Source organism: Leucoraja erinacea, chromosome 10 (genome assembly GCF_028641065.1).
Source record: "Leucoraja erinacea ecotype New England chromosome 10, Leri_hhj_1, whole genome shotgun sequence".
Lineage (NCBI taxonomy): Eukaryota > Metazoa > Chordata > Chondrichthyes > Rajiformes > Rajidae > Leucoraja > Leucoraja erinaceus.
Window position 1 is genome coordinate 48777488 of NC_073386.1, and position 21356 is coordinate 48798843.

The window sequence follows — 21356 nt, forward strand, 5'->3', positions numbered from 1 at the left end:
CTGAAATATTTGTTGTTCTCTGAACCAGTGCTCTTGCTACATCTTGAGATCCATTTTCAACAATGTGTTATCACATGCAAACTCTCAACCTCTTTCTCCTGCAACCTGACTATCTTCAACACACAGGAGACAGCAGATTTTGGACTCGAACAAAAAAACAAAATTTTGAGACATCATCCGAAATGTTGTTTTCCAATTCTATCCATGAATGCTGCCTGACCTGCTGAGTTCCCCCAACAGTTTGTTTCCAACTGTCTTTTCTGTTCTTGCTTTTCTGTAGCAATGTTTTGTATGGTTTTCTGTTCACCTTCAGTGTCTCTTTTAGATATTTTCTTGACTTCATCTCTCCTGCCATTCTGGTGGGCACTTTGGAAATGGTGCAAAGGAGGTTTACCAGAATGATGCCTGTATTTGGGGGTATTAGCTATAGGGGGAGGTTGGAGAGACTCTGATTGTTTCCTCTGGGACACCAGAGGTTCAAGGTAGACCTGATAGAAATATATAAAATTATGAGAGGCATAGTTAGGGTTGACAGTCAGAACATTTTTTCTCAAGATGGAAAAATCAAATACTACAGGGCATAGCTGTAAGGTGAGAGGGGCAAAGATTAAACTTGCCGGGGCAACTTTTTTTACACAAGGTGAAGAGTGCCTAGAATGCGCTACCAGTGGCGATGGTTGACACAGATGGTGACATTTAAGAGATTTTTAGATAAGCATATGGATATGGAGGGAATGGAGAGATACGGATTGCGTGCAGGCAGAAAAGAGTTGGTCTTCACATCATGTTTGGCTTGGACATTGTGAGCCAAAAGGCCTGTTCTGTACTGTTTGATGTTCTATATTCCCAAAGTAAAGAGAACAATGTGGTACACAGTATTCCTGGTGTGATCTCACCAATTATGATTCATTTATACAATTGTTTTTTATGAAATTTAATCCACAATAGTATGACTGTTATTATGTATTTTGAACTGCTTTCTAATTGTGTTATTCTGCAATGTTTAGAATATTGCTCTCTTCAGTATATTTATCCAACTAATATATGCGGTTTAAAAAATGTGTAAAAAAAAATAAAATACATATATATATATAGGGAAGAATTGACAAGTTTTGGCTTTGTGCAGAAACACGCTTACCCAGCTGATGAACTAATGCCGCTGACATGTCGTGGCCGTGTGCGTGGCTTGGAACCCAGTCGTGGTGACGTGGATGATGCACTTGGCAAGTTAGTGCCCCTTTTTACTAAATCTCTGTTAGTCTCAGTATTTGTTCTTTGACATGCTGAAGAAAGTATGAAATGCAGGTGATAATACAATTTAGGTAAACAAAATAGTACAGTAGAGGTTTGGATGCTATAATTTTTATTATTTGGGGAAAGGCCAGATTTGGTAGATTTAGTTCCTATTCAACTTGAAGGCGTTAAACTTTGAATCTTTGCCCGATAGTAACTATTCATTTAAAGGGTGGTCACTAAAATGTAAATGTGTCCATGATCTTGCAACTTTTGAGGCGATAATGCTACAACTGAGTCCACGTAACCACCAACCTTGCCTCTGTTTCAGACAGACAGCGACAACCTTGCCTCTGTTTCAGACAGACAGCGACAACCTTGCCTCTGTTTCAGACAAATACACGTCTGGCTGCATAAACTTTGAAATAAGCCTGACATGAGGCATTGAAGGGGTGAATGAGGTGCCAACTCTTTTTTTAAGGATAATTTAATTGCTGCAAGCTTTACTAATCAGATGCCTATGGGATTTGAAAGGATTGAGTTGTTCCCTGGTAAATAAAATCCAATTCACTGGAGAATTGAGAATTACATTTTAGTGGAAAATGCAAAATGATATCCAGGTTTTCAGTTAGTCTTGTATGAACAGATGTAACATAGAAACATAGAAACATCGAAAATAGGTGCAGGAGTAGGCCATTCGGCCCTTCGAGCCTGCGCCGCCATTCAATATGATCATGGCTGATCATCCAACTCAGTATCCTGTACCTGCCTTCTCTCCATACCCCCTGATCCCTTTAGCCACAAGGGCCACATCTAACTCCCTCTTAAATATAGCCAACGAACTGGCCTCAACTACCTTCTGTGGCAGAGAATTCCAGAGATTCACCACTCTCTGTGTGAAAAATGTTTTCCTCGTGTACTGACTGGCCATTTTCCTATGGGTGATTTCCCCATATTTAGGAATCTGTTAATAAACTAAATTGACTAAAACTTTACTAAGTCATCATATAAACTTTCACTGGCGTGCATCTAAAACTGTTTGCTTCACCCTCACGTTAACTATTTATTATTTGCTTTCAGATTTTCTTTGACCTTAGTTGACACTCTGGATACTCTTGCAGTAAGTGAAAGCTGCTTAGATTTTAGTTCAACATGTATTGAAGAACAAAGAAGCAGGAAGAGTCACTAAATCGTATGCTTTTGTGTTCCCAGCTGCTGAATCAATTAGATGAATTTGAAATTGCCGTGAAGAAGGTTATAAATGATGTTCACTTCGATAATGATGTTGTTGTCTCAGTCTTTGAGACTAATATTAGGGTGCTAGGGTAAGTAAAATGAGGTTATATATATATATAACTATATGCTATAGTTGAAAAATGTTTAAATCTATAATATATTAAAACTGTGTGTGTGTGTTTCTGACTGGCTGTCTTTGTGGGTGCCAGATTCGGCCTTTGATTCACTGCTACGCCAGCACTTCATTAAACGCCGCCATTTTTCCCATGTCGCTAGCTCATTCATTTTTTACATCTGATTTTGCACTCTAAACAATTTTTCTTTTTATGTACCCATTTTTTAATAAAATTCTACCCCCCACCCCCCCACTCACTCATTTTGTCGCCTCCTGCTGGCCAGCGACCATAATGGCTGCTGACGCACGCACTGCCTCACAGACGCCGCCATTTCTCGCAGTCGCTGCCAACGCCCGCCAGCAGTCTCTCTGTCTCTGCCCTCTCTGCCTCTCCCCCTCTGCCCCCCTCTGCCCCCTCTGCCCCCTCTGCCCCCTCTGCCCCCTCTGCCCTCTCTGCCCCTCTCTGCCCTCTCTCCCTCTCCCCTCTCTCCCTCTCTCCCTCTCTGCCCTCTCTGCCTCTCCCTCCCTCTCTCCCTCCCCCTTCACCTCTCTCTCCCCCCCCCCCCTTCACCTCTCTCCCCCATCCTCTCTCCCCTCTCCCCCCCAGACAGAGCAGAACGCCGGCTGTTGCCAGAACCGCTACAATAGGCACTGCTGGACTCCAGCCCGCCCGCCTGCCCGTACACTCCAACCCCCCCCCCATTCTCAAAATGCTCTGCAGATCGGGAGGTCACCGGAGGTCACAGCCGGTCACCGGCTTGAACATGGCGGCAGCAGTTAATGTCGCGCGGAGCATTACTCCCTCTGGGAAACCTGAAATTCCTCCATTGATTGCAGACCCCGTCCGACCCGCCTGCTCACCGAGTTCAGGTCCGCCCTCTACCTCTCTCTCCCCCACCTCTCTCTCTCTCCCCATCTCTCCCTCTCCCCCCCCTCCCTGTTCCCCCCCGATTATGGGGTAAAAGGAGCAAATTAATAATATTAATATATTATCAAGGGGGCTAGTTATCGTGTGTGGGGGGGGGGGGGGGGGGAATAGTGTGTGTGAGGGTGCTTAATGTGTGTGATGCCCAATGTCCCCCTCCTCAACTGCGCGTTGGGGGAACAGACCTAACGGGTCTGCTCTTGGTCTAGTATGATATAAAAGTATGCGTGATGTCGCTGATATGCCATTAATTATTCATTTCTTAGAGGTTTGCTTGGAGGCCATTCCATGGCCACCTTAGTGAAAGAACAAAGTGAGCAGATGCAGTGGTACAACGATGACCTTCTCTTCATGGCAAAGGATCTTGGGTACAGGTTGCTGCCAGCATTCAATACTACCAGTGGGCTTCCTTACCCCAGAGTAAGTAAAACTCTTCACTTGATTTAATTCAATTAGCTATCAACGTTAAAGAATGCTGAGGAATTTCTGTAGACTATGTGGGACAAGAGGATGAGGAATAATCGGATCAGTGGTGAGTGATAACAGTACAAAGAGAAGTACATATCTGGACAGTGGGATCATGGAGTGAGAAGGACAAAGGTGAGATGAAAACACAGATGGAGCAAAGAATGGATGAGACAGGTGACAAGGGTGCAGAAGGGAAACTGGGAAAGGAGGTTTTTTTAAATTTGAAGTGCCATTATATTATTAGGCAGTTGGAATTGGTTGGGTGTCTGTGTATCTCCATCCCAAATAATATCAGGAGTTGCCACTGCAAAGTGTTACATGATACTGACTGAGATGACGAACTGCTAACCTTCAGCTGTGAACAATGTGGAAATGCATCATTATGACAGACGTGACCACACTACTGAAGGATCCAGTTAAAGGAAGTGATAAGGCTGTGATATACCCTAGTCAAGTCTCTTTAGTGGGTGGAGGTACAGAGGGTTTGCATGCAGTTTCTGCGAATGATGATCCAGGACTAACAATTATATTTTTTGATGGTATACCACATGAATTTCTATTTGGCAGCTGTCAGGAAAATAAAATTGCAGTTGACCACAGTGTAATAGTGGGGTTTTGTTCAGGTAAGTGTCAAGTGAGATACTGCATCCTACTTCACAGCACCGGGTGAATTTAACATTTGGCAAATGCAGGGTGCAATTGGAAATATCCACTTTGTGTAAAACCTCAATGCCCCAAGTTGTCCGACTGTTGTGCGTCATTGTGGTACTTGATTATCACAGTTACACTGTTGCAAAGCCATCCAGGAGGTACGGAAATAAATCAAGCATAAATCATCATCTCTGGACATAAAATTATTGTTTCTCTTTTGGCTAAAGATTTATTAGAGAGCAAATCACGAGCATTAAGGATACGGTACAATATCAAAAATGGCAGTGCAATGTCCCAGCTGGTAGAGCTGCTGCCCCAACCTCTTGGGTTTAATCCTGATCTCCAGTGCAACCTTGCATGGTGTGTGCATATTGTCCTTCAACTGTGTGGGTTTCTTTGATACCCTGCTCCCCCCCCCCCCCCCCCCCCCCCCCCCCCCCCCCCCCCCCCCCCCCCCCCCCCACCCCACACCCGAAGGGACCATTTTTTACAATGCACTCCAATAGCAAATTCGTTAATACTGATTTTAAACATCGATCCTTTGATGTGTTCGTAACAAATGATAGATTAAGGGTGCAAGCAATGTAAGCGTTTTAATATTCTTTGTACCACTTTCTTGACTTCATTATGATTAATATAAAATGTTTTTTTAAACTAAAGGTAAATCTGAAACATGGATTAAGACGGCCGCAAGCCAGAACAGGCACGGAAACGGACACCTGTACCGCCTGTGCAGGGACCCTCATCCTGGAGTTCGCAGCTCTGAGCAGACTTACTGGAGACCCTATTTTTGAGGTTTGTGATAGTTGGAAAGAGCTATTAGAATGGGTCAGAATCTATGTACCATTTAGATTTGGAAGCAGCAAATTGTGCAAATGTGCTCTGTCCCACTTTATTGTTATCCAACTAACTGTAAGATTCAGAGGCCCTTGTCAGCTCTGAAAGATGTATCAGCAGTTTCAGCAAACCTGAAGGTAGAGAAATGATTGGATCAAAGATTAACGGTTCGTTTAACAAAAAGTCATTTATTTTATTTGAAAATTGAAGGGATGTTGATTTATTTTTCCTTTATACTCTTAGTTGAATCTGCTATCACTAATGTTTATGGCAGGATGATCTATACACACTCAAGAGTGTGTAGAAAGGAACTACAGATGCTTGTTTATACCAAAGATAGACACAATGTGTTGGAGTAAATCAACCGTTCAGGTTGCACCTCTGGAGAAAAAGTCTAAAGAAGGGTTCCGGACTGAAACGTCACCCATCCTTTTTCTCCAGAGAGGGTTGCTTGACCCGCTAGGTTACTCTAGCACTTTGTGTGTTTGGATAAAAAAAAACCAGCATTTGATATTTTTTTCCTACACAGCCTGCGAATGTGTTCTCAATGTCCAAGTAGTCCAATGCAGAGTGGAGAGCCAGCAGGATGGTCTGTTTTTGGCGGTAGATAAATTGCAGTGGGTCCCGTGGTTCATTAAGGGTATTGACCTTCCCCACAGATTGAAGAGATTGACAGGAAGTGTTGCCTCAAATAAAGGCAGCTAATATCATCAAATATCCACACCGCACTGGTCACACTCTTATCTCGCTGCTACCATCAGGACGAGGTTGCGGTTGCCTGGGAACTTTGACCTCTGGTTTCAAGAGCAGCTTTCCCCCCCATCAACCATCAGGCTCTTGAACCACAACTACCTCGGCAATGATTGACTATAAATTTTGTGTAGGAAAAAAACATCAAATGTAAAAAGAATGGTAGGCAGATAAATATATTTTGAAAGCTATTTCACAGTAGTGCTTTATGTAATGAGTCTATGAAACAGAAATATTTATTATGGCTCTTATGTAAGACAATAATTTATGCATATCATGCCTGTTTCCTGGCAGTCTCAACAAATTGAATTAAGGATTCTGCATTTATTCAAGAAATGTTATGTAATTTGTCTGTAGTCTGTAGATGTGTGTTTTCTGAAGAGTTAAGTGCATGTCCCACTTTCACGACCTAATTCATGACCTTTTTTGCTCGTGGACATTTTTCATCGTTGAAAACACGCCCGACCTACTTGATGCCATGAGTACCTACGACTAGCATCACGACCTGCTACGGCCTACCTACGACCTCGTGACGACCATGCTGCGAATATGAGTCAAGAGCAAACTCTGCAGAGGTCGTGAATTAAGTTGTGAAAGTAGGACACACCCTTTACTGTACATACCTTGAGCTTTGAAATCCCGTAGCAACTGTATCTTACATTTAGTGACAGACTATGGCTGCTTATGTAATGGATTGTTTTTCTTTTGTACAGCATCATGCTCGCAAGGCCTTAGACTTTTTGTGGGAGAGAAGACAGCGCAACAGCAATCTGGTGGGAACAACCATCAACATCCATACAGGGGACTGGGTCCGCAGAGGTGAGATTAATTCCTTCCCACTACTCTCTCTTTCCTTCACCACTTCTCTCTGATCAAATCAAATGCTCTACAATTTCCTCCTGATATCTCCACCACCGCAGAGGTTAAGGGCCTGTCCCACCAGCATGTGTTTGCATGCGTCTAGTGCGACCAAACGTGGTGGCTTGAGGCGTACGGCCTCGCGGGGTAGGTCCCACTTCCAACCGCGGAGGGCGTATGGAGTTGTGCGGGGCTGATCCTGTCATCATACTCACCAATCAGCTGGGCAGGAGGCGGGCTGACTGGATGTGGGCGTCGGGCGGTGACGTCATTGCGCAATGGCACGCCAGGTGGTGACATCATCGCGCAACACCACGCTCTAGGCGTACGCCGTCAAGACGCTGCATACGCCGTCAAGACGCTGTGTACAACGTCGAGACATTGCGTACGCCCGTCGAGGCGCTGTGTGCGGCCTCAATGCAGCTGCGGGCCGACAGGCCGTTGTCGCGTGGGATTCTTGGACAGTGCAAGATCTTTGGAGCCCCGCGCCATATCGGGACTTTGGACTCCATCAGTCAGAGTAGTGAGTATAGAAGTTGGGAGACAAAAATGCTGGAGAAAATCAGCAGGTGAGGCAGCATCTATGGAGCGAAGGAATAGGTGACGTTTCAGGTCGAGATCCTTCTTCAGAAGTCTGAAGAAGGGTCTCGACCCGAAACGTCACCTGTTCCTTTGCTCCATAGATGCTGCCTCACCCGCTGAGTTTCTCCAGCATTTTTGACTACCTTCGATTTTTCTAGCACCTGCAGTTCTTTCTTAAACATAGAAGTTGGGAGGTCATGTTGCAGTTGTATAAGACGTTGGTGAGACTGCATTTAGAATATTGTGTTCAGTTCTGGGCACCATGTGATAGGAAAGATATTGTAAAGCTTGAAAGGGTTCAGAAAAGATTTACGAGAATGTTGCCAGGACTAGAGGGTGTGAGCTATAGGGAAAGGTTGAGTAGGCTAGGTCTCTATTCCATGGAGCGTAGGAGGATGAGGGGAGATCTTTTTGAGATGTACAAAATCATGAGAGGAAAAGACCAGGTAGATGCACAGAGTCTTTTGCCCAGAGTAGGGGAATCGAGGACCAGAGGACATATGTTCAAGGTGAAGGGGAAAAGATTTAAAAGGAATCCGAGGGGTAACTTTTTCACATTAAGGGTGGTGGGTGTATGGAACAAGCTGCCAGAGGAGGTAGTTGAGGCTGGGACTATCCCATTGTTTAAGAAACAGTCAGACAGGTACATGGATAGTACTGGTTTGGAGGGATATGGCAGGCAAGCGCAGGCAAGTGGGACTAGTGTAGCTGGAACAGTGTGGGCGAGTTGGGCCGAAGGGCCTGTTTCCGCACTGTATCACTCTATGACTGAAGAGTTGTGAATTGTAAAGTTAGCGGAAGTTTTAACGGAGGAGGGGAAAATAGGTGCAAATCCAGGTGGGGTACAGAGTAGAGGTGAGCATCGAACTGGGTTAGATCCTGACTATGGGTGCTGGCTGTACGGAGTTTATACATTTTCCCTTCCTTGGGTTTTCTCTGGGCGCTCTGGTTTCCTCTCACATCAATGAATATTTATTTATGTCACATATGAAATTAAACATTACATAATGAAATTCATGTTTCATATGCCAGCACCGCAAGCTTTGGCGCCATTTCAAGTTCAAAGTCCCAGCCAGGCCAAACGTAGTTGTGGTGTCCACCACGTCAAGCCGCACCTGGTCCACGTGCTCGGCCTCTTGATTCGGCGCCCGGTCCAGCCAAGGTGCAGGCTGTTGCGGTGCCTCCAGCGGCCCACTCCCCTGTCGAGGCATTGCGTAGCTTCCCACAGGCAGTCTGCCTACCGGCCTTCCTTGCGGCTTTATCCTATCACCTACAAATTGCGATCTTCTTGACCAAAACTGAGAAGCAGTAACATAATAGACTGTGGGTACACAAAAATGCTGGAGAAACTCAGCGGGTGCAGCAGCATCTATGGAGCGAAGGAAATAGGCCACGTTTCGGGCCGAAACCCTTCTTCAGACTGTTGACATAATAGACTGTGCTTTTTTTGAAGACTGATTAGTATTTGTATTTTAAAAAGAGCATTTCTACGAGTTTTCAATTATTTGCAAGGAGGGGGGAAAAAAGCATTGATTAATGGAACATAGTAGGGCACTCTGTATAGCACAGCAACAAGCACTTTTAGCCCACCAGGTGTGCACCAGCAATGACGCCAAATTAAACTAATCCTATCTGCCTACACATGGTTCTTATCCCTCTATTCCCTACCCCTCATGTATCTGTCTAAATGTCTTCCAAACGTAGATATTGTATTTGCCTTTACTGCTTCCCCTGGCAGTGTGTTCTAGGCACCCATCACTGTGTAAAAACAAACTTTGCATCCCACTTCTCCTTTAAACTATACTCTTTTCCTCTTAAACTCATGCTCTCTAATATTTGGTATTTCCACCCTGGGGGGGAGAAACTCTGACCACCTACCTTGTGTATGCCTCTCCTAATTTTATATGCATCTATCAGGTCACCCATCAGTTTGTGCACCTGAGAAAACTATTCAAGTCATTCTTCATGTGTTTTTAAGCGAAAATCTTCTGGTGAAATTGATGTGGCGTAATACTGATTTTTATGGGATTCTAATGAATGATTTAATGAATAATTCATTCAACCTTAAACAATAACAAATACTATTCATTCGAGTTTGCTGAAATTTCACAGCAGCCAGTAATTTCTGACGGGCGATTCTATCTTTCCCTTTGAAAGAGAGGTTGTCATTTTACCAACTAGAGATGATTTCAATTGAAGTTTTATGACCCTATTCCAATGCTGTTATTGCACACTTTTTATCTCACACTCCTACCTTCTTATTTCATTATCAATTTAACTAATAAATTATTATCTGAGTTATTGTGAAAAGTTTTGTCCATTCTCCTTAATGTTAAGACAATACTAACTTACAATATTTTGCTGGAATAATGACCTGCTCCTTTCAGGTTAACATTTATTTTGTTTTGGCAATGTTCTCTTTTATATGCTGATTTATTTTCATGCAGACAGTGGAGTTGGAGCTGGGATTGATTCTTATTATGAGTACCTCTTCAAAGCGTACATTCTGCTTGGTGATGATGGATATTTGCAGAGATTCAACACTGTAAGCTTTGTTTCTTTCTATTTTTGTATAGACACTTCCCGACTTGCGTAAGGGTTACGTTCTGTAAAACCTTATGCAAGTCAGATTTTACGCAAGTCCGCATCACCTTAAAACTAGATAACAACAAAGAACTGCAGACGCTGATTAATACACAAAACAACACAAAGTGCTGGAGTAACTCAGCAGGTCAGTCAGCGTCTCCGGAGAACATGGATACGTAATGTTTCGGGTGGGGACCTTTCCTCAGACTGATTCAGTCCACTGAGTTACTCCAGCGCCGATGCCGCTGATCTACACCAGTGAGCTCTTTTTCATCAACTGCTGCACCATCTGGTTGACACGACTGTTGCGGATCATGTTGTAGCCCCTGCGGACAGCGCTGTCTTTAGGCCACTGCTGGAGTCGCTGACATATTCCAAGGTGAAACACCTTCCAAGCACTGGGAAGAGCAGTAGGCGGTGGTGGAGTGGGGAGCGGACTAAGCAGTGGCAACGGGTGAGAGGGGAGGGAGCCCCGTGGTGACCGAGACCGTCCTGTCAGTGGCGGCCCCTGAAGAAAGCGCTGTTGGCCGGGGACTACAACGTGTGCCGCAGCAATAGCCGTGCCAACCAGATGGTGCGGCAGCTGGTGAAGAAGGGCACGCTGGTGCACCTTGTGGAAGATGTGGGCGACTCAGCCGGGCGTTGCTCCCCACCGCCTCTTGTTCTTGCTCGCCTTCCCAGCATCGCTGGAAGAACAACGTGCCCAGGCGTTGCTTTTATTTCTATGAAGTAGATGGGAAGCCTTTGCCATTCATCCTTTGCAATAACACAGGTCATTCACGAAACAAGACCATCTATTGTGAATTGTTTGCATTAATGCAAACAATTCACAATAGCTTGTTTGCATTAATGCAAGTTTACGCAAGTCGCTATTGCATGTCAGGGAGTTTGTCACGTTTAATTCCCATCTGGAATACATTTGAATGTTACTAGCTCTAATCTTTTGACGTTGCTTTTTTAGTAATGTACAATAAAAATAAATTTTTAGAAAACATTATTTGAATGATAAAAATTATGATTACATTATAAAAAGAATGATTACAAAATTAATGTGCATAAACATTGATTCAAACTGCCATTTGTTCTGCAGAACTGTAAAAAAAAAGTACACATTATGGTTATTTCATAGTTAAATGTTTCAGTTTGCTACGTTAGAAAGGAATGAAAAGCTAAAATATTTTAGTTGAATACATTAATTAGGTTAACATAAACGTATTCAACTAAAATATTCAATGTAAATGGCAACGCTGCCATCTGTTCTTTAACCTTTCAGCATTATGCAGCCATCATGAAGTACATAAGCCAACCCCCTCTCCTGCTGGATGTCCACATACATAAGCCGCTGCTAAATGCACGAACGTGGATGGATGCCTTGTTGGCTTTCTTCCCAGGCCTCCAGGTAAATTGTTTTCCTTTTTGTGGTGACATTGAGACTCATGAATTTTCCAACTTGCATAATTAAATAAGTGGCATTATCCTCAATAGTTACATTGATCGATGCTTGTATATTGAGGAGAGAAAACTAGCTGAACACCTGGGCCTCTCCGTTCAGGAAGATAATCACATATACAGTGTCCTCCATAATGTTTGGAACAAAGACCCATCATTTATTTATTTGCCTCTGTACTCCACAATTTGAGATTTGTAATAGAAAAGATCACATGTGGTTAAAGTGCACATTGTCAAATATTAATTAAGGCCAATTTTATACATTTTGGTTTCACCATGTAAAAATTACAGCTGTGTTTGTACATAGTCCCCCCCATTTCAGTGCACCATAATGTTTGGGACATATGACTTCACAGGCATTTGTGATTGCTCAGGTGTATTTAATTGCCTTCTTAATGCAGGTATAAGAGAGCTCTCGGCACCTAGTCATTTCTCCAGTCTTTTCATCACCTTTGGAAACTTTTATTGCTGTTGTATCAACGTGAGGACCAAAGTTGTGCCAATGAAAGTCAAAGAAGCCATTATGAGACGGAGAAACAAGAATAAAACTGTTCGAGACATCAGCCAAACCTTAGGTTTACCAAAATCAACTGTTTGGAACATCATTAAGATGAAAGTGTGCACTGGTGAGCTTACTAATCGCAAAGGGACTGGCGGGCCAGGGAGACCTCCGCAGCTGATGACAGAAGAATTATTTCTATAATAAAGAAAAATTCCCAAACACTTGTCTGACAGAAACACTCTTCAGGAGTCGGGTGTGGATTTATCAATGACCACTGTCAGCAGAAGACTTCATGAACAGAAATACAGAGGCTACACTGCAAGATGCAAACCACTGGTTAGCCGCAAAAATAGGATGGCCAGGTTACAGTTTGCCAAGAAGTACTTAAAAGAGCAACCACAGTTCTGGAAAAAGGTTTTGTGGACAGATGAGACGAAGATTAACTTATATCAGAGTGATGGCAAGAGCAAAGTATAGAGGGGAGAAGGAACTGCACAAGTTCCAAAGCATACCGCCTCATCTGTGAAACACGGTGGTGGGCATGCCTTTTATATGCTTATATACTTTCATTTACATGACATTGCTGTGCCCCAAACATTATGGTGCCCTGAAATGGAACTACGTATAAACACTGCTGTAATTTTTACATGGTGAAACCAAAATGTATAAAAATGGCCTTGATTAAAATCTGACAATGTGCACGTGTGATTTTTTTTTTTCTATTACAAATTTCAAATTGTGGAGTACAGAGGCAAATAAATAAATGATGGGCCTTTGTCCCAAACATTATGGAGGGCACTGTAAATCCTCAGGTAAAATCAGTTTGCAGTGTGGCCTTCAATAGAATCAGCTACATGACCAATTGGTAGCAACGAAAATCACAACATAAACTGCAGGTGATGGAATGTTTTTATCTGATAATGCTGGTAACTCTCAGCGAGACCAGTAGCATCTATGGAAAAGGAAAAGTGTTAATGTGTCAGGGTTGTCAGACCTGACATGTTGATTTTTTATCTCTTTCTAATATGCTACCTCAACTGGTGTGTGTTTCCACCACTTGGTGGGGATGATTGACTAGTGCAATCCTGTGTAGTGTTCAGTACAAATGGTCTGTCTTTTGGATGTTATGAATTGATGAGTGATGACCAGCTTTAGGCTTTAGAGATAGTGCGGAAACGGGCCCTTTGGCCCACCGAGTCCGCGCCGACCAGCGATCACCCTGTACACTAACCTAGGGATAATTTTGCAACTTACCAAAGCCAAAGAATTACCAAAACTAAAGAATCACAAAAGAATTTTACAACTCCTCAAAATTGTCCATCTTTCGAGTGTGTGAGGAAAACGGAGCACACGGGAAAAACCCACGCGGTCACAGGGAGGATGTACAAACTCCATATAGACAGCATCTGTAGTCCTGATCGAACCTGGATCTCTGGCGCTGTAAGGCTGCAACTCTACTTTTGTGCCACTAGGCCCTGAGCTGCTTTCTTCATGGGAGGAGACCATTAAAAGTGGTGTGAGGTTAGCATGGGCAGAGCTGAAAGCAGGTCAGTTGTTCATTATACATACCTGGTGAATTTTCTAATAAAGACCAAGTAGAAGAATATAAGGGTGAATAGAAGAGGGAAATCTGACTTCAGTGTTTACTGGTATTAAATATGGATTTGAGAAAAGGACTGTTGTTCAGAACAAATTGATTTTAGTTGGAGCTGTTGGTCAAGTAATGTGCTGCCTTTAAGGATGTGAGGCAAGTTAATGCCACCATAGTCATATGCGCAGAGATTGAAAGGTGCCATTATATCCTGTGGTCAACTAAGATTTATTTGATCAATCATAATTTTGAGAAAGTCATCATATTTTCATTAGTTTCTTGTTAGCTTTGCAGGTATCTTGATGTTGTTTTGAAGCTTGCGTTCTGAAAGCATCTTCAGTTACATTTAAATGTGACGCTCAGCCAATCCAAACGCTGCACTTTGTATAAGGTATTACCGAATGCAAAAGTGATGCAAAGCTGGACATGCATTTGTAGTATGCATTATAATCATTGATTAAAGTGACATTAATAATCAGCACGTTATACCTTTTTTAGTGCCACCATTTTACCTCTGAGACAAAATGGTAAAATTTATATTGAAGTTGAACATATTGGCATTCCTAAATTGGTGGCAATTAGCTTGTGTTTATATTCATATGTGATTACTTTCCTCAAGTAAAATTATATCCAGTGTATACTGTCTCCTCAGAAAGCCATAGTAACAGAATTACATTGATATAATGAAAGTGAAATTATATATATATATTCTGCCTTTGCACATGTGTGTTCGTTATTCCTGCTTCACCAGGCAGTTACTTGTGAAGAAGGTGAAATCTAATTTTCTGCAACATAACTTGCATGCTAGTCGACCAGCTGTTATTAAATATTCACAATTGATAATAATTACCTCAGTTTCTTGAAGACGTGGTCAAATATTGTGTTGTGCATTAGCACATTTAAATATGATCTAATCATGAATTCATTTTTATTTAATGCACAAAAAGAAAACATAGAAACTTGAAACAAACTGAATATTCAGGGCCTATATAGGCACAGATGAAGGCAACAAATATCTTGGTTTACAATCAAAGCATTATTTCCTATTTATTCATATTTTTGGATTGGCTGTAGTATATTTTGTTTCTATTTGATATATTTAAATATGTTCTACACAATCTGCTTTTATAAAGTACCATATGATTATTTTTTTAGGTATTGAAAGGAGATATCCGACCAGCTATAGAAACTCATGAGATGTTGTATCAAGTGACAAAAAAGCATAACTTTCTACCAGAGGTAGTGGGATTTTCAAGCACTTTCATTTCTTTGACATAATTTTAGTCATTATTAAGATACAAATTACATCTATGTTGCTTATTAATAGATAAAGCCTCGAGTGCTCCTCTGGTTCACTTTTGACGTTTGACTTATTTTTCATTTTTGATTTGCAAATTCTTTCCGCCAGATGATAGGAGTCTTTACATTGTTTGCTTCATTCCCCCTTCAAAAAGTTAATTTTGCCAGATTTGTGCCTTGGGACTCCATGGTCTGTCTCCTGCATCTTGCAGATTATAGATTGAAGGGTTGTGGCAGTGATTTGATAGATGTGGCTGATTGAATGGTCATTATATTTTTATAAATAAATTGTTAAAAAATGACATAATTTAAATATAAATCATATGATGCTTTTTTTTTAAAAACTACGTCCTAACTGAGATTTCTTCTTTAACCGATATTTTCCAAAGTAGGCAAACTGGACATCTGTCTCATTATTATATTAGATTGTGCAGCATGAAAGATTGCAGCCACATCTCATCACATAACGTGTACACTTCAAAGTAATTTATTCAGAATCAGGTGCTTTGGGATATTCTGAAAAATGCCATTTTCCCCTCAAGAAGCAAATGTATTTTAACAGTTGTTTGTTCTCATTTCTGCACTCTAATTTCTATCACCTCCAAGTATTTTGGCTTTCTGTAGTTTATTAACAATGTGGTTGATCTGCAATTATTCAAAATTCATTCTTGGGAAATGGGCATGGCTGAGTAGAGCAGTACTTGTTCATCCATTGATTTCTGGTGTTGGTGGTGGGTTGTCTGCAGAATTGCCACTCCGCTCATACTTTGTAAATAACTCCAGTTTCAATGTGGAATAGTAGACTTTCTTTTGTAAAGAATATTTATTTTGTAAGAATAAATCACTTTTTTTGTTGCTTTCTAAATATAAACTCTCAATTTGCTGTAGTGAGATTTGTACTAGAATTATTAATCCCAAGCATGTGGGTCACTGAACGAGCATACCCTTTATATTTTTCTCCTTGAACCCCCTATCATTGCAACCTTCTTCAGAGACAAATATTTTCAATTCCCCTACCGTCTCTAAATTTTAAAATCAGAGTCCACATTATCAAGGCATCCTGGTTTTGCTTTTTTCATGACATTTGCTCTTTATATTATTGTCAGTGTCTGATACCATAAGCTTTTGGCTTACTCAACACTCCATAATTTTGTTCATTTGCACTTGGATCCTCTTGCATTAAAGGCCTTGACTGGTGTACAAGAACACCTGCATCCCTCTGAATGCTAATACCTTTCAATCTCTTACTATTTAAAACTATTCTGTTTTTATTCTCTTCCAACAAAAAGGATGATTTTGCATTTTCCACATTATGTTCCATCTGCCAAATTTGTATCCATTCGCTTAGCCTATTAGCTTCCCTGAAGAATGTATTCATGCTCATCACAGACCATGGTACCATCCAGTTTTGTATCAACAGTAAACATTTAATGCACACTAGGTCTGCATACAGATTCTTGATACAAATTGGTAACAGCTGAGGGGCCAGCACCAAACCTAGTGGCACTCCACTAATCTCAGATTCTCAACTCGATGCAAAACAATGCAACTATTCCCATTATTTTCCAGAGTTCTCATTACCATATCACATTACCATAATCTTAAATTTTGTTCAATGTCATTTAACCCTATGGAAAGGCTTCTGAAAGTGCAAATATGCAACATCAACTGGTTTGCTCTTTACATCAGACCCGTCAAACATGCTGATCTCCCTTTTCTAAACTCATGCTGAAACAACCCAATCCCCTTTTTTTCTAAGCACCCTGTTATGAAATCCTTTATAATAGATCCCATCACTGTTTCCACTGATTAATCTTTACATTGTTCTGTATTTACTTTCCAAGTTTCAATCTATGATCATATTTTCTAGGCTTTCACCACTGATTTTAGGGTTCACTGGGCTCAACATCCTCTCCGACCTGAATTTGCTGAAAGTACCTATTTCCTATACAAGGTAAATTCTTGCTTTTTAATGGAATTTTTAGAATTTATAATATACAATAATAAAGAGTTATCTGTAAAATGCAAGAATTCTGGCACAGTTCTGAACCTGTAGCTGATGTGAACGTTTCACTATTGTTGTTTAAGTGCTAATGACAATTGTTGCTACAAATAGGCTACAGGAGATAAATATTACTTGGAGGTGGGAAAGACGATCATTGAGAACCTGAATAAATATGCTCGTGTACCATGTGGCTTTGCAGCAATGAAAGATGTTCGTACAGGAAGCCATGAAGACAGGTCAGTCCCGAACTTTCTCCTATTTGTTTTCTGTTCTTCCATAAAGACCGATGTGTGCTTTATAATGCCTGAATCCCAATGTGGATCCACGGGGACATCATGGTAATCAGTGTTAAGTTTATTATCATTTTGGTACCGATAACCAAAACATGCCAAACCATATCATAAAGTTATCTCCGAGCCTATGTGTTGTTATGGGAATAAATATTGACATTTAATGCACCCAAAGCAGTTGTTCATCCCATCCCCAATTTCAACTGGAAATATGTCATTTATATCAGACCAATCCTAATTCCCAGCTATTGTTTTTAACTTTGTAGGTTATGTCATATTAGATGCTCAGAAAGATACTCCTTAAATATCAAGTTTTCATCTTCACCCTTTGAGGCAGTGGCTTCCAGAGCACCACCATTTTGTTTTATGTATCTTTCTTAACTGTCACTGTATGTCATGTAGTCCCTTGCGGGCGGAGCACCAAGGCAAATTCCTTGTATGTGAATACTTGGCCAATAAACTTATTCATTTTAAGAGAAAGCAATTTTATTCAATGTCCTTCGATCTTTTTCTTAAATATTTGCAACCAGTACTATGGGAACTGAGTCCTTCATATTTAACCTATCCAGGTTTAATTGGTGCTTATACAGTTTGGTCCAATGTGATATATAAAGTTATATTCCATGTTGGGTAGAGGATATCCTTTATTTTTGATAAAGTACTGCCTATTAATTTTCTCAGTCTCTCTGGTTTACTCTTTTAACTGATGACCATGGTCTATAGAGGGTAAGGACAATTCGGTGTCCAATTTTCCAGAAGTTAGTCGTAGCTAGTCAAAGCTGGTCTTCAACATAGTCGAAGGAGGTCTTCAACGTGTCATTTTTTTTCAAACTCTTCTAAACTCGCCAATTAGGTCGCCCAAGGGGGACAGCCCCTTTAAGAGGACAGGTCAAAGACAAACAATGCAACAATCTCTTCATTTTATAGTAATTTCTTCACATCTTGTGTGAACCTTGGAGTAGAAGTGTTGTGATGAGGTGCATTTATGATCTATTAAATAAGTAATCGATCTTGATGCTATTCTGTAAATTATCAATCTATGTACATCTCTTCTGCCGACAGTCGGGCAGAAGATGCTAAAGCCTTATATTCTGCACTATTCACTGTGTTTTCCCAGATTCAACTTTAATTGTCATTGTCAGTGTACAGTACAGACACAACGAAACGCAGTTAGCATCCTTTGCATTACCTAATGTATGACTTAATTGTACTCGTGTATAGTACAGCACGTAAACAGTTTTTTTTTTCCCTATGTATCTCGGTTCATGTGAGAAAAATATAGCAATACCAATTTATTTTCTTCATGCAGGTGGAAACTAATAAGTGTGACGCTTGAGAACTAATTAAATCATTTTAACCCTAAACATATTTTTTTCTCTTTTCAAGTAGGAATATTAGATCAGTTATTTCAAACCTTCTGTTTGCTTTAATTAAATCTTCATAATCTGTGTTTCTCCAACTAGTATCTATGTACATTTTAATGTATTCTAGGTTTTGAATACCTAGCTCATTAAATATAAATGGGAGGCATAAATTAATTATGAATGTGCTTGATTGTGAATTTTCAAAATTGTATCTCTATACCTTTGAAGAATTTCCTAAATTATATCTCCGTAGTTTTGAACTTGTTAGCGCAGAATTGTCAATGACCCAGATATCCATCTGACTTTGACCAAGATATCCCATGACTATAAAAGACTGAGCTGATTTGAGTTTTAAAGTGACAACACCCCAAACAGAGCTGGAGAAAAACGCATCACTTTCATTAATCTTGAATTGTGATCAAAGTGTATTTTTAATATTTCTTCCTATTTTTAATCTACAGAATGGATTCCTTTTTCTTGGCTGAAATGTTCAAATATCTGTACCTTCTCTTTGCGGAGAAAGAGGATGTTCTCTTTGATATTGAGGATTATATCTTCACAACTGAGGCCCATTTGTTACCACTTTGGCTCTCTACGAATTTCACCAAGAAACAAAAAAATGAGGTAGGTGAAAATATTTGCTAGATTTTTTTGCAACTGTTTGGAATATGTTGCAGGTGAGCAAATCAATTAAATATCTATTTTGAATTTTCTTTCAGCATAAATTCATTTGAACTTTTGACTTTCAATCAAATGATAGCTTTACGCAGGTTGAGCTAACACATTCACTATTTTAACTCCTTTACGCTCAAACAATGTATATTATTATCTCTTAAAATGTATGTGATTTTTGAGCAGCTAAACTAATGTAATAAATTACATAAAGAAATCCACTGCCACTGATTTTTATAACTATTTTTATAAATGAGAAGAAAACACATTTTTTTGTGCTGAGTTTGTTCCATGCTTTTTGAGAAGAATAAAACTCAAAAGGCTTATTTTTACACCCGTTTCCCCCCCCCCCCCCCCCCCCCCACGACCCCCGAGATGCTGATTGGCCTGAACTTTCATTATTTTCTGAGCGTTTTTTTTAGAAGAAAATTCTGTAACTTATGGACTTGATTGCTTAGACATTTAATAATTCTAGCCAAATAATTGCATGGGTTGGTTGCATTTAGTTTACTCTTGCATCTAGACTTTTGTAGAAAAGGATCTTTGTCCAAGAAATAGTACTAAACAAGCAGATGCAAACCAAGAGAAACAGTTGATGCTGTAAATCTGAAATAAAAAGAGAAAGTTATTCATTTCCTATCAGCAGATGCTGCCTGATTTGTTTTCTAGTATTTTCTAAGTAAGCAAATGCCTAACATGACTTTTTTTTGTCTTCTAGACAACAGCTTACTCGGATTTGGATGACAGCAACTTTGATTGGTCGTGCCCTAATACACAAGTTCTATTCCCAAATGATCCTTCTTATGCCAACAGCATCCGTGAACCGTTTAAAAATGTCGTGGATAAAACTTGCCCAAAGGCCAACACGAGACAGTAAGAACTACTTCCATTCCCAAAGTCGGATATTGTGCATGTGAGATTTGGTCAAAGTTTGGCCTTTTCCATTGAATTCATTTTTAACATTTAAGACGTCATTCTATTTTACTGAAAAAAATTGCTTGCATGTCACTAAAGATATTTGCACATCTGTGAGTGATCTTTTAATGAGCAATATTTCTTGATTGTGCAAATATGCTTTTCGAACCCCAGAAATATTTTAATATGATAAAATTTGGTTTACTTATTGTGTTATTCTGTGGACCTGTGTTTCGGTGTGGAGCTTTAACAAGTACGTTTTAATATCTTTAGGTTGCAGAGATTTGTTTTGGTTTAACTGGGTTAATAATGGTGTTTAAAATCTAATTGAAATTGAAGATGGTAAGTTTCTAAAAATACATATCTAAAGTACTTTCCTCAGTTTAAAAAAAGATGCAGTTCGTCAATTTATCTCAACAACGTGCACACAAAATGAGTTTGTGATCTTTTTGTTACAGGGACGTAGGTGGTGATGGTCCTGGGGTCAGGTCACATCTGAGGGCCAGAGACTTTATGGCCAACAATGCTGAACACCTCGATTTGCTAAAGAAAATGGGAGTCAGCCTAATTCATCTCAAGGATGGCAGAGTCCAGCTGGTTCAACATGCAAACCAGGTGAAACTGCTGCTATGTTTTGTTACTGGTCGCTTGCCCCTGGCTGGACAAAGTGGTCTCCACAAGATGCTGTCTGACGATGCCATCCTGAGTTTAGGATTCTTTAGCCCAGAATGTGCATGATGGATATATGACATTAAAAGTACTAACCCAATGGGGAATGATTTGAAATTAAACATTTAAAGAAAAATCATTGTTTATAAAATGGAAATGTTAGCATAAAAGTACAAATGAGATTCTGGATGAGGTATTGCAAATAATGGTAAATATGTCTATTAAATATAGGCAGATATTATTTTTATATAATGACTGAATAAATCAGAAATAAAAACAGCTCAGTAGATTTTTTCAATGGATTACTAAAAGCAAAATGTTTGCTGAAACATAGACGAAGAGTTGTAAATGGGATTCTG

At 40.3% G+C, this 21356-nt stretch overlaps 1 protein-coding gene across 2 annotated transcripts in view; it reads left to right on the forward strand.

The window, feature by feature from the left end:
- The window catches only part of edem3 (ER degradation enhancer, mannosidase alpha-like 3), a 59531-nt gene that overhangs the window by 28094 nt on the left and 10081 nt on the right, over window positions 1-21356 (forward strand). For both annotated transcript variants that reach the window (XM_055642182.1, XM_055642184.1), the window contains exons 3-16: window positions 1127-1227; window positions 2314-2353; window positions 2446-2558; window positions 3776-3929; window positions 5289-5423; window positions 6929-7034; window positions 10103-10200; window positions 11515-11640; window positions 14939-15022; window positions 16953-17036; window positions 17199-17323; window positions 19203-19365; window positions 20132-20286; window positions 20787-20943. In XM_055642182.1, the coding sequence (XP_055498157.1) occupies window positions 1127-1227; window positions 2314-2353; window positions 2446-2558; window positions 3776-3929; window positions 5289-5423; window positions 6929-7034; window positions 10103-10200; window positions 11515-11640; window positions 14939-15022; window positions 16953-17036; window positions 17199-17323; window positions 19203-19365; window positions 20132-20286; window positions 20787-20943 (1641 nt within the window). The remainder of the gene's footprint in view (window positions 1-1126; window positions 1228-2313; window positions 2354-2445; window positions 2559-3775; window positions 3930-5288; window positions 5424-6928; window positions 7035-10102; window positions 10201-11514; window positions 11641-14938; window positions 15023-16952; window positions 17037-17198; window positions 17324-19202; window positions 19366-20131; window positions 20287-20786; window positions 20944-21356) is intronic.